Source organism: Polypterus senegalus, chromosome 14, assembly GCF_016835505.1.
Source record: "Polypterus senegalus isolate Bchr_013 chromosome 14, ASM1683550v1, whole genome shotgun sequence".
NCBI classification, from domain to species: Eukaryota; Metazoa; Chordata; class Cladistia; order Polypteriformes; family Polypteridae; genus Polypterus; species Polypterus senegalus.
The window spans coordinates 145,491,781-145,503,656 of NC_053167.1; the positions used below are offsets into that span (position 1 = coordinate 145,491,781).

General features: G+C 58.0%; 1 protein-coding gene across 1 annotated transcript; it reads left to right on the forward strand.

Annotated features, from left to right (window-relative positions):
- The first annotated feature begins 764 nt into the window (after positions 1–764).
- Positions 765–8,593, forward strand: tada1 (transcriptional adaptor 1). The gene is made up of 8 exons (XM_039734569.1): positions 765–931; positions 7,004–7,095; positions 7,205–7,270; positions 7,357–7,454; positions 7,539–7,751; positions 7,841–7,992; positions 8,076–8,232; positions 8,298–8,593. Exons 1-8 carry the CDS (start codon positions 858–860, stop codon positions 8,448–8,450), a joined length of 1,005 nt encoding a protein of 334 aa, XP_039590503.1. The 5' UTR covers positions 765–857; the 3' UTR covers positions 8,451–8,593.
- Positions 8,594–11,876: the final 3,283 nt, after the last annotated feature.

Below are 11,876 nucleotides of genomic sequence, written 5' to 3' on the forward strand. Positions count from 1 at the left end.
CCGATTTGTGTTTTATTTGGTGGCCCCCCACCGTGTCCCCTTTTCTCTTGCTGCTTTGTGCCCACACCAGGGGTGTTTCTAGGATTTGCAGGGATCAGGCTGTCGGCCCCTTCATTGATTGTCACATGCCAGGGCTGCTGACAGATCAGGGGCTCCTTCTGTCCGGGTCTGCTTCTTCAGGGGTCCCTTCATGGCCTTCCCGTCTCTGAATGGCTTTGCTCTACGGCCCCCAGTCTAAACTGCCCCGGTGCCTTGACCAGGTGTCTTGATGTCCTATCTGCACCTGTCTCAAAGATGAGGGCAGCATGCCAGTTAGCGGGCACAGCAGACCATCACTTTCACCTTAACGGCCGACCCTGTCATGGAGGACACCAGGAGGAATGAAGGTGAAGTACATTTAGGGCTGAGGACAGAAATCACCTCGTTACCCTAACAGTTGGGACAGCCGTTAAGAAGTGCCTGGAGAGCGATGGAGGCAGCCGAGCAAACGACAGACAACTGCACTGCCGGTCTTGTGTTCTCCTGTCACGTAACTCTGTGTGGAAGCGGCGACTCGAATGGTCTCAAATTCCTGTAATCCCTTGTTGGTCCCGTTATGAAGGGTTTTACGGGTCAGGTTCAAACGCTTCCCTGCACCTCCACAGCCATATCCCCGGTACCGGCGGCTGGAACTGACACAGGCCCGCGCCTCTCCAAGTGTAATAACGTGACGTCGTCAATGTGCGCGTCACCCGCCCCACCCACGGGCACCTTTTTAACCTGCAGTAATATGGCCGCCAATAGCCACAAGCGCATGCGCTGTGGTGCCACGCTCTAGCCGCGAGCCTGAAGTCGCTGTCAGTCGGAGCGGCGCAAACATGGCGGCGTACACAAGTGAGCTCGAAATGGCCAAGAAGAACCTATGCGAGGCGCTGGGAGACAACAGTAAACAGTAAGTGGCGACTGGAGAGTTGGCAGCGTGGAGCCGTCAGGTACACTCGCGCGTATCAACAGGACGGGCACTCCAGAACAGAAAGCCGGGCCTCGAGAGCGGGAAGACCGCAGTGAGACCCGCTGCCAATGCGCTGATCCGCGGCTCCTCTGGGGCTCTCCGTCCGTCCGTCCGTCCTGGGGGCCAGTGGAGTTGGATGGCGGGCGCGTCGACCGCTGGTTGGAGGCCGCCGATTTCTTTAGCGCAGGGGTGTCTGGCTGTGGTCCTGGGGGCCGCTGGTCTGCCTTCCTGCCTGTCTGTCTGTCACTTTGGTGTTCCGGGAGCCGCGCACGTCTGCTGCTCGTCGACTTCTCCTCGTTGTAATCGGCGTCTTGTTTCACGAGTCAGTCCACCGAATTTCTTCTGAAGTTCGTTAAGTGGCAGCCGAACTCGGCGAAGCGGACCTCCGACTCCAAACCGCTTCACGGTGCCAGTTCGTTAAGCCCGTGGCCTTCTGGTGGTCTCGTTCTGCCACAGCTGGGGGTTTTCGTTTCTCTAACGTTTGGTGGCCCCGAACAGACCAACAGCGTGAGGCGTTCACTTTTGAATTTTCAGCTGTCCCATGATGGACTCCGCTCGGCCGGTCATCTGTTGGCTCTGCTTGTATCTCGGGGTCCCGGTTATCAACGGTAAATCGATTCAGACGACAGCAGGCAGGCAGGCAGGCAGGCGAGCTAATCGGTCGTAGGCGCGGGGCTCCGATTAACAAGAGGGATCGAATGAGGGGAGCTAGCAGACCCCCGTAAATGGGAGGAGCGGCTCATCCTCCCTCGAGTCCTCTTAGTGTCCGGGGGTCCCGTTTCAAATATTCTCATGACGTGACGTCCTCGCCGACACTGAGTGGGAGTTTTATTTTCTTTGACGCTCGTTGACGTTTTGATCCAAAGTGATTTCCAAATGTCGGACTTGTGTGTGGCGTGTGGGCTCCAGCCTTGTGTCCAGTGCAGTTTGTTCAGCTAGTAGCCCAGCTGTCCCCGTGTCCCCTCCCGGGTGCTTCTCCTCCATGTTTCTGATTCCCGCAGCTCTCTCTGTGTAATGAAGTGCTCGCTGGCCGCTGGCCTCCGTCCTCCATGATCGCTTCCACCGATGGCCTTGAGATTCACGACCCATCTTATCAGAGCCTTGGAGGATTTTGCAGACCTGACGAGGTTCCCAGGTGGTCTTCCCTGCTTGACACTAAAACTCTCCGAGTCGGCCACATGTCCTCAAGTCCCACGATGCACCTGGCTGCTCTCCTCTTTCCAGTACCCAGAGTGCCCCCCGCACCCGAGATGTCCCTCCCACTGGTGGGTTGTTTAGCCCAACGACCCTTGACTTAAATTCATTTGATTTGCCTTTTTATTGCTTCTGCATGTTGCTCAAATGGTGGGAATGCTGTGTGAACGTAAACCCCCAAGACCCTCTCGGTGGTTGCTTCCTGTGGCTCCTTGTCCCCCGTCTTTGGGTCCTTCAGATGGGTGGAAACGCCAGGAGCAGTTTTCATGTTCCTCTTCCCATTTTCTCCATTAAAATCCGCTGCTGATGCCTGGTGGTCACCACGGTGGGTTATTTGCATTCTTGGGGTCAACGCTAGAAGTTTGACTTTGCTGTCAGTACCAGCATCGGACCACAGAGGCAAATAAGTGACAGCAGCCCACTGACTCGTGTGCCCCCCTGCTCTGTCGCCCTCCGCAAATAATGACGAGGAGTGGGACGGGGGGTTTGTGCCCCCAGTGGAGTCTCCAGCGCCTTTATGGCAACGCGAAGTCGGTTTGAAATCCAACCAATCGACGTCGAGCTCAGCGTTAACCCTTGCAGTGCCCTTTGGTGTGGCCGTTTGTGATGCGCCATCTGTTGGAATGACAGAGACATGGCAGGCAGGTGGACGGACACACTGACCCTTCATTAGGGTGGATGTACAGCGGGGAGGTCCGAGCGGAGTGTGTGCCCTTGGAATTTCAAAGCCACCGTCACTTCTGTTACTACAGTTCCCAAATGCTTTCTTAAAATGGAGTGGTAGCCCCACAGCCCCGCGGGATGGCAAGCAAAGGGCCGATTGATAAGGAGAGCCGTCCTGGCGTGGCACCGATATGCACATCGACACACATCTGCCCGGGGCATTGCTTGTGATGACCGCTCGCTTCTCTTGTCATCCTCTCCTTCATGGCCGCCGCCAGGAGGTCCAGAGAGCCCCCCATACCTGGCAGCTTGTTGACATGCTGCCCATCTTCTCAAGTGATGCCACAGTCACCCACCCTGGCTGTGGCCAATCAAGGCAGATAAACATGAAAGGCACAGGGCAGCATAATGTTTTGGATGAAGAAAAAGTATCAAGAGAGACGCACACACGCTAAAGGAGGAGAGACACACGTGGGTCTGCCCGCCTGTCTGCCCGCCCGCCTGCCCGCACTGTGGTGTTTGTTGTTAAGATGACGGCACACTTTGTGACATTCTCCAAGTGACACCCAGGCGGCTGTCAGTAATCAACATGGGTTGGGACACCTGCAGCAACTGCGCACATCAACTTTCGAGACCTCATTACCTTCCGTGCCAGGCCGTGCCCTGATCCCTGAGCGGCTCTGACGGGCGCACCACCTGAACCTTTTTATGTTTGAATTGTTTAAATCTCTGCCACTTTGCCAACTTTGTACCATCTCAGGTTTGCCGCTCATCTCGATCTACTAAATTGCGCTGTTCTGCGCCGTGTGACCCTTTCTGTGTGCAGATCATTTAATATGCGGGGCCATGCGAGACCCCCGGCCGGCCCACCCACTGTCATTTTGTGTTGACTTATGAAGTAAAAACAGAAAAATAATAAATAGTAAAACTTCAATGTCACAGGAAATAAAGTCATTCTATGTCACCCTAATGGCCGTGTGTGAGCTGACAGCTGGCACGGTGGGTGCCAACACGCTTGGCAAAGGGCACATTTAGGATGTTTAGTTTTTCCTTTTTTTAGTTCATCAAATAAATTCTTAGTTTATGTTAAAATGCCAGCGTTGAAGTTTGCTGTTGTGTTGACTTTCTCAGGTAAAAAAACGAGAACTCAAGATGTCACTTGACCGGGGGGGCCTGTACCTGTGGGGGTGTCCTTATTGTCCGGTGACAAGTGAGTCAACTGAGGTGAAAGGCGCTATATCAAAGGACAGGCAGATGTGAAGTGGGCCTTTTAACTGGCAGCTTGGCAGGACGGGCACATGAAAGGCACTATATAAAGAGTGACACAAATTCAAATGCGGAGTGTCCTCTTCTGAGCCGTCATCAAAGCTCACCTGTAGCTCTGTGGACCTTGGGGACCTGCCTGCAAGTGTCAGCTCAGGGTGGTCACGTGGGCATTGAAGCGGAGCGCTGGCACCAGCAAATCTGCCGAGGAGATGCCACAGCTGTCGGAGCCACAGGGACTCCAAAAACGCGCCCATCAGCTGTCACTCGCGTAACTCGGAACACCGACGTAGCTCACACTTTTCTAAATCTGCGAGGGGCCGCAGGTCCGGACCACCGCAGATGTGGGGCGTGAGTGATTGTGGCCCACCATGAGGTGATCTCCACACGTGAGTTCAGCACAAGTCTGCTCCCCTATGGCCACCACCACAATGCTGGGGCTGTAATGTCACAAAATGATAAGTCGGTGGGCCAGGCCTCGTGTTTTTAGTCCCCAAGCTTGTCAGTGGTAAACGGGTGGGGGGCCAGGATGGATTGGGAGTTTTGCATTTGCACCGGGACGGGCGGCTTTTACCTCCTGCCCATGTCATCTGAGCCATGCCAGTCTTCGGAAGTGCCCGTTTCTGCCACTAGATGTCACCCGAGGCGCGTGTTGGGCTCTCGTACGTTTAATTTCATTTGAGGTCAGGACTGCGATGGGTGGCCAGTTTATTAGGTACAGTTTGCACACAGCCTTCATCCGTGACGTGATGGGTGCTCCAAACTGGGCAGAGTGGCAGGTGTTGGAATGGGCTCAGTGTCTGTTGTACCAGTTCTTCTCACACACGGGAGCAGTGATGTGAAGGGCTTTAAGTGACCGGTGACAAGGGACACAAGTGGAACAAAGCAATGAATGGTGATGGAGGAGCCAACACTCTGCTGAGTACGTCAAGGCCTTGGGGACAGTGCCAGGCCACTTTAGGTGGCAGCCAGCCGATGTGGAAATAAAAAAAACCAAATCGCCCCCTCGTCCAACCCAGAGCCCCCCACCATTGGTGGTCCTCATCTCACCTCACGTGCAGGATGTGAGGTGCGTAGTGCGGACCCTCTAGGCGACGAGGACCTGCTTGGGTTCAGAGCTCCATGCTGGTGGGCCGCTTGTCCAGGAGGCTGCTGGAGCACAGAGTGTGTGTGTCGTATTTGGGCAGCGACGGTGGGCATGTGCCGGCCCCACAGTGCTTTCCTGTTCCTTTATTTTTGAATGTGTTCTCCCTGTGCCCAAAGGTGAATCGCTGATGCCAAGTTGCCACCCTGTGGTGGTCCTGTTTGTGCCCAGTGATTGGCCCCTTGACCCCGCTCTGATCTGGAAGATGGACAGATGTGAGTCGGCTGTCGTCGATTTGAGATGGGGCTGCTTTGGTGACCCCGGCCTTGGTGGGGGGCCGAGGGTGTCGTCTCCTCGTGTTTGGTGCGACATGTCGAGGACTTGGGGTCTCCTGCTTCACCAAATCAATGACATCCAGCTCTGTGCTCCGGGATTGGCTGTGACTTGACTGCTCAGGTCGGAGGTCATGTAAACTCCTGGGCTGAGCGCCGTCGTGATTGGCAGGCTGGCACTGGCATCGGACGGAGAGCTGAAGCGCCAACTAACTGGCAGTCCCCCCGTTGTGGCTTCACCTTCTCGACCTCGCCAGCTGTGAATCATTTGCCGTCCTCCCCAGCAAAGTGCGATGCCCACGCTGACTGCCAGCGCCTCCACTTGGTCAGCTTTTGTGTTGTCATCTGTCAAATGTCACGTTTTTTATATCGATGTGCGCCGTTTTGACATTACAGTTTGGGATGGCAGGCCACTTGTGCTTAGGAATGCGAGGCCTCAAGATGGGCAGCGGGGCTTTTAACGGAAACGCAATGCAGGTGACTCCCCAGATGCCATCATGGAGTGAGAAATGGAGAAGGAAGAGGGCATCCTGACGGGAGAAGAGCACCTGGTGCCAGCCATGTGGGTGACAGTCTGAGGTGACCAGCGGAGCCTCACCATAACGTGGCACACTGCTCTGAGAATCAGACGGGCACATTTCAGGGACTTTGGCCTCCATGACGGGAATCGGGCTGACGCTCGTCTCGGAGTCTGCGGATGCCCCTGTCCTGGAGTGAGCCCGCGTGACGGGCATGAAGTGGGGGTCAAGAAGCTTCTTGAGTGCCACGGGGCGTTGGGCTTCGTGATGTGGACCTGAAACAACACAGCAGAGCCATCTTGTCACCGGCGGGCTGATTGTGTCGAGTCTGTGGTTGGTCTGGTGTGCCCCGTGTGCCCAAGGACCTCCTGTTGGGATCTGCCGAAGTCGAATTGTGCTGCAATGCCAGCCTCCCCTAGTGTGCCACTCTTAGTTTGATTGTTTAGTGGGCATTTTTTTCTTTTTCCATTTCCTTTTTGTTTCTCCCTTTGTTGAACTCGAGTGCCACTGTCACCACTCGGCTCTTTTGTAAGTGGGGACGTTGCGGCCGTCCTGCCATTTGCCCCCCTGTGTCTGCCCAGCAAGACCAATAGAGATGAAGAAAGACCCCCTGCAGCCACGGGGGTCCCCCAGGACTGACCTGGAGAACCTGTGCTGTGAGGTGAAGCTCTCAAACACGTCACCGCCTGGTGGGCTCTCCCTGTCAGCTCACCGTGTGCCAGTCAAACAGGATGCCACCGCAGTTGGCATGAGGTGAGAAGCGTCTGTGGAACAGCACAGTTTGACAGCAGATGGTAGAGGGCTGCAGAGCGGAGGGTGGCAGTCCTGAGTTAGCGGGGTGTTTATTGGTGACACTGAGGGGGGAACTGCTGGCCGGTGGGCCCACGTACATGGCGTTGCCCACATGCATGGCGCTGCCCACATGCATGGCGCTATATAAGCCGCTCTTCTCTCGCAGGTACTGGGCTAACCTCAAGCTCTGGTTCAAGCAGAAGATCAGCAAGGAGGAGTTTGACGTTGAAGCGCGACGATTCCTGACGCAGGAGAACGGTGAGCGGGTACTGGGGGGGTGCGGCCTTGGGCCCGGGAGGGGGGTCTTCTGCTGGCGGTTGGGTTGCAGACCACCGAGGCCTCACACTCTCAGTCTTTGTCTCCACAGTGCACTTTCACAACGACTTCCTGCTGGCCATCCTGACCCGCTGCCAGATCATGGTCGCCGTGCCAGGTAGGTGGCCTTACAGGCCGTGTCCACCAGAGGGCAGTCTCTTGGCTGGCGTGCCCCCTTTTGAGCCCTTGTCCTTGTGCCCACAGACAGTTCGGGGTCAATGTCCTGGCCTGCCAACTCCACCTCCAAGCCTGGCAAGTCCAAAGGCAAGAAGCGCTTCTCGTCTGTGCGCCAGAAGTTTGACGTGAGTGCCCGGCCGTGGTCTGTCTGTCTGTCTGTCTGTCTGCCTGCCCGCTCCACTTTCTTACGCCCACCTCTCTCTTGGCAGCATCGTTTCCAGCCCCAAAGCGTGCTGTGCACTGGGCCACCACTGGGCAGGAAGGAGCCCCCCATGGAGGACGACGACGTGCGACTGAGCGCCCACACCCTGCTGCTGCCCACTCGCGGGCAGCTGGAGGCGCGCATGATGGTGACGGCCTTCGAGCTGGGGCTGGGTAACGTGGCCGACGATGCGGTCAGCACCTTGGTCTGCGCCGTGGAGGTAGGGCCGTGTGTGGATGTGACGTTGGGGTCCAACGGACATCTGGGTGGGCCAGCTCTCTAATGATGCCCTGTTTGTGCCACTTCCAGTACCACCTGAAGGACATCCTGATGGCCGTCTTCTCCCGGCGCCGGGCGTACCGCCTGAGGGACGGTCAATTCCAGTACGCCTTTGGCAGCGGCGTCACCCCTCAGCCCTACCTGAAGAACAGCGTGGCGGCTTACAGCAGCATCAGTGACGGGTAACCTTCCAAGGGAGAGGTGGGTGTGGTGCCCGCTGCCCTCCTGCCACCTCTTCTCTGACCGCCAGGCTTTCTCTTAACAGGCCCCTCTCCAGTGTGTCCCTCCCGGCTGGCCTGACGCCGCAGCTTCTCCCAGACGAGGCCGAGCAGCAGGCTGCCCTCCTCCTGGCCTGCTCTGGGGATCGGCTGCCCCCCTCTCTGCCCCCGGTCACCATGTTGGACCTCCTGGAAGCCCTGCAGGTACGTAATGGCTGGAGGGCCCAGTGTGTGGCTCCAGTGCCAGTCTAATGCCAGTCCTCCTGCAGGTTCATCGAGAGACCATCCCGTCGCACACCGTCTACGCCCTGAACATCGAGCGCATCCTCGCCCGCTTGTGGCACCCTGGGCACGACGAGCTCGAGCAGGACGTCACTCACCAGCAGCGGCTCGCGGCCAAGGAGGGCGTGCTCATCTGCTGACCATCATGGCACCCGATGCCCATAGACTGGACTGGACTGAACTGACCTGCAGCAGTAGTTTGCAGGGCGGGCGATTGACTGGACAGACTGGTCAGTGTTGCCCACTGCCCACTTTGTAAATATTAAAAGTTATTGTTTTTCAATGTGTGTGTCGTGTGAGCTCAAAACCACCAGTGACGGGCACGACCAGTGCCCACTGAGGTAAGTGGATCCAGTAGGGGCAGACTAGGCCAATGTGTAAGAGGCCAAGTGGCCCCCAGCGGGGGGCACTAGTGTCACCTGGATATGCTGGCCCGGTGAGTGTGGCACAAAGGGCCCGGTGGGGTCATTGGCTCAAGGTCACCTGATCAGGTGGCTCCACTTGGGGCACCGGGGTGGGGGTGGTGTTGGCTCAACAGGTGACTCCAGTAGTGGGCGTAGACCTGTGCCAGTAAGGGGCACCACTGTGACAAAGGTCTGGTGCCCCTCTGAAGCCGTACAGGTCACGGATGCCTGCTGGGGACTACAGGATGACTGGCGTGGTGCTGCCCTAATAGGGGGCACCACTTTGAAGCTGAGTGAGCTCAGTGCGGGCTGCAGAGGGGCCTTCAGAGCTTCTCCCTCTGCCACCCGGCGCCCCTATTGCCCGGCCTGTGTGTGCCCCTCGGATGACAACGCCACAGCCTGCCTCGACGGGAAGAGGCTCATCCGCCGGCTGCTTCCTGCTCTTGCTGTGGCAAGTCCCAACATGCTTGTAAATGAAGCCTGCGCTGCTCGTGTGGGAATCCCCTGTGGTGAAAGGCACTATATAGCAGCATCCTAGTTCATAGAGTGGCTGGCGGGCGGGGGCGTCCCCGGAAGGTGACACGTGGAGGTAACCGGGACATCCTGTTGAGGCTTTGGGGGTTGTGAGCCCCTGGATGAGTGCGCCGAGGGTGACAGGCGTGGCACATGCCCAGTGGATGGCGCTCCGCGCGTGTGCTTCCTGCATTCTCACCTTTTCCTTTCCATTGCCCGTGTAAACAGGATGTTGTGTAGCGTTGGTGGTGCGTGGGCTGCCTGTTTGTGCTGGCGCCACTTTCGGTGAGATCCATCCTGAAGCGACGAGGAAGCACCGCGGTCCTAAGTGGGTCAGCGCTGGGCGTTTCGGGAGGGCACATGGCACTTTCACACTAGCTGACACCCCAAGATGGACTCTCTGGAAAGGCCGTGGGTGGCACTGACCACATCCCCTCTTCTGCTGGCCCCTGTGGTCAGCTGGAAAAGCCGAGGACTGCTGAAACTCAGCTGGCAACGGGACCACCTGGGCCATCTGCGCAAGGATGGGCTGGATGAGCAGGACAGGACAGGACAGATTCAGGCCTGAGGGTCAGCTGTCCGTGTGCAGCCGCCTTGTCCCCACACACACATCCTGCAGGCCCAGAGGCGCAAACTGAGGGCTCCTGGACCCCGTGAGGCCCACCCCCCCATGCTGGCACTGCAGGTGCAGCCATTGCAACTGAGCGGTCACCTGTGAACTTGCAGGCCCCTCTGCACACCTGACTGTGGGCAGGGCAGGCCACGCCCCCCACACGCGCTCTCTCCCCACGGAGTCCCCAAGCCAAAGCACGGAGGACCACCTGTCGCTCAGGTGGGCACAGCACAGGCCACCTGTCTACGGCCGCGACGCGGGCTCCTCTGGACAGCGCAGCGCCTCGAACTGAAACCGTTAATGGCAGAAGGGAAATTTCTGATTACTCACGAAAACTCCCCCGGCGGCGGCGGCGGCGCTATAAAGGAATGGCACCAGGAAGTCGCGCGGCTGATTTGCGCGATGGATGGCGTGGAGCGCCCTGAGCAGGCAGAGCCGGGCGCACATCGGGAACCGGCCGGGACGCGGGGCCGCCGGCGGCGCCTGCTGCTACTGCTGCTGCTCGCTCTGCAGAGCCTGCTGGTCAGCCTGTGCCTGGGGGGCTTCCTGTACAGCCGCTGGACCACCGATTTGCAGGTAAGGCGCGTGCATGTGCGTGCACGCGTGTGGCCAGCGTGGGGACGCGCAGATGCCGCCGGGGTGGCCCGAGCCGTCCGTTCGCAAGTGGCCGCGCCTGCCGCTCAACGGCGATGTCCGGAGGGTCTGCCATTCCATCCAGATTGTGCACCCCCTTCAATCCCACATTCCCCTTCTCGGCGCAGCCGATGTGATTCATCCGTAGGACGCCGCGCAGCCCTGACGACCGCACACCAGGTGGCGCTGAGCTCCAGCCTATAGCGCGCACCCGCTTCATCGCGCACTCCCGCACCAGCTCGAGGGGCGCAGCCACCAGGTTATTGTCCCAAGTGAGCAGTAGAGAGGACATTAGGCTGACACACTGGGGTGGTCTTAGCGCATTTTATATAGCGCCTTTCATCAATTGTGTGGGGGTCTCCTTCATGGCTGAATCCTTGACGTGTTTTTTTTTCTGTTCTTCTCTTTAGATTTGGAAGGCGCCGAATGTCCTCGCCAAGCTCAACAGTAGTAAGTGCAGCTTCTGTGCCCCCAGCCCCCTTCTCGACCCCAAGCCCCTCGGCCTTTCCCTTTCTGACTCTTCTTCACTTGGCCTGAAACAGTCATCTCGGCTCTGACTCTCCTCTCATCTTTTGCAGCTTTCTTTGCCTCCACGGACCCCGTGAACCTCACGTTCGAAGAAATCTCCGGCGAGGGGATCCAGCTGACCAACGGAACCACCTTCGTCTTCCCGTGCAGTGGATTCTACCTTCTGCACCTGCAAGTGAAGACCACCAGCAAGGAGGTGCTAGGATCAGCTAACGTGACCGTTCATGGTGGCCACCAAAAGACCTTCTTCTCGTTGGAGGTGGCCAATCGCAGCTACGTGCACAGCGAGATCGTCGAGCTCGAGGACAAAGAGGAGCTCCGCCTGAGCCTGAGGAGCGAGAAGGTCAACCTGCCGCCCAAGCTGGAGGAGGTCTTCGTTCGGGTCCTCTACCTGTCCAAGCAAGAGGACTGCGCCTGAAGGGGTCCCACTCACCCCTTGGCCTGTTCAGGAATGGACTGCACGCCGATTATTTATTTCCTATTCTGTGAAGGACATGTTCTGCCCTGCTCGGGTTCTATTTATATGCCACGAATGACAACGACTAAGCTTTCCGGGGGTCCATTTCCTCGTCGCAGGTGGGCTGCCCTCCTGCACTTGGGGGAGCGACCGGACCCCGTGTGACCAACCCAACGCCTTCCTCTCCGTCCAGCTGGTTGTCCTGTCAGTGGGCTGCGGGGGTGCCACCATCACGAGGGCACCTTGGCACCCGGCCGGCGGGAAGCGCACCGTCCCACATTACATGTGGACTCAAGTATTGCTGTTTAAGCAAACCTACGTAATAAAATGAAGGAGAACCTCGTCAGCCTGCTTGCTTCTTTGGAGTCTCGGCGCGTGGCCGCCCTGGGGACAGGTGGCCCCCGGCTTGCAGCTGCTG

Bases quoted from the DNA above. Each gene is read 5' to 3' on its own strand.
- tada1 (XM_039734569.1), top strand. From the start codon at position 858: ATGGCGGCGTACACAAGTGAGCTCGAAATGGCCAAGAAGAACCTATGC. The intron at 932-7,003 runs GTAAGTGGCGAC...CTTCTCTCGCAG, and splicing joins CTGGGAGACAACAGTAAACA to GTACTGGGCTAACCTCAAGC. The intron at 7,993-8,075 runs GTAACCTTCCAA...TTCTCTTAACAG, and splicing joins TACAGCAGCATCAGTGACGG to GCCCCTCTCCAGTGTGTCCC.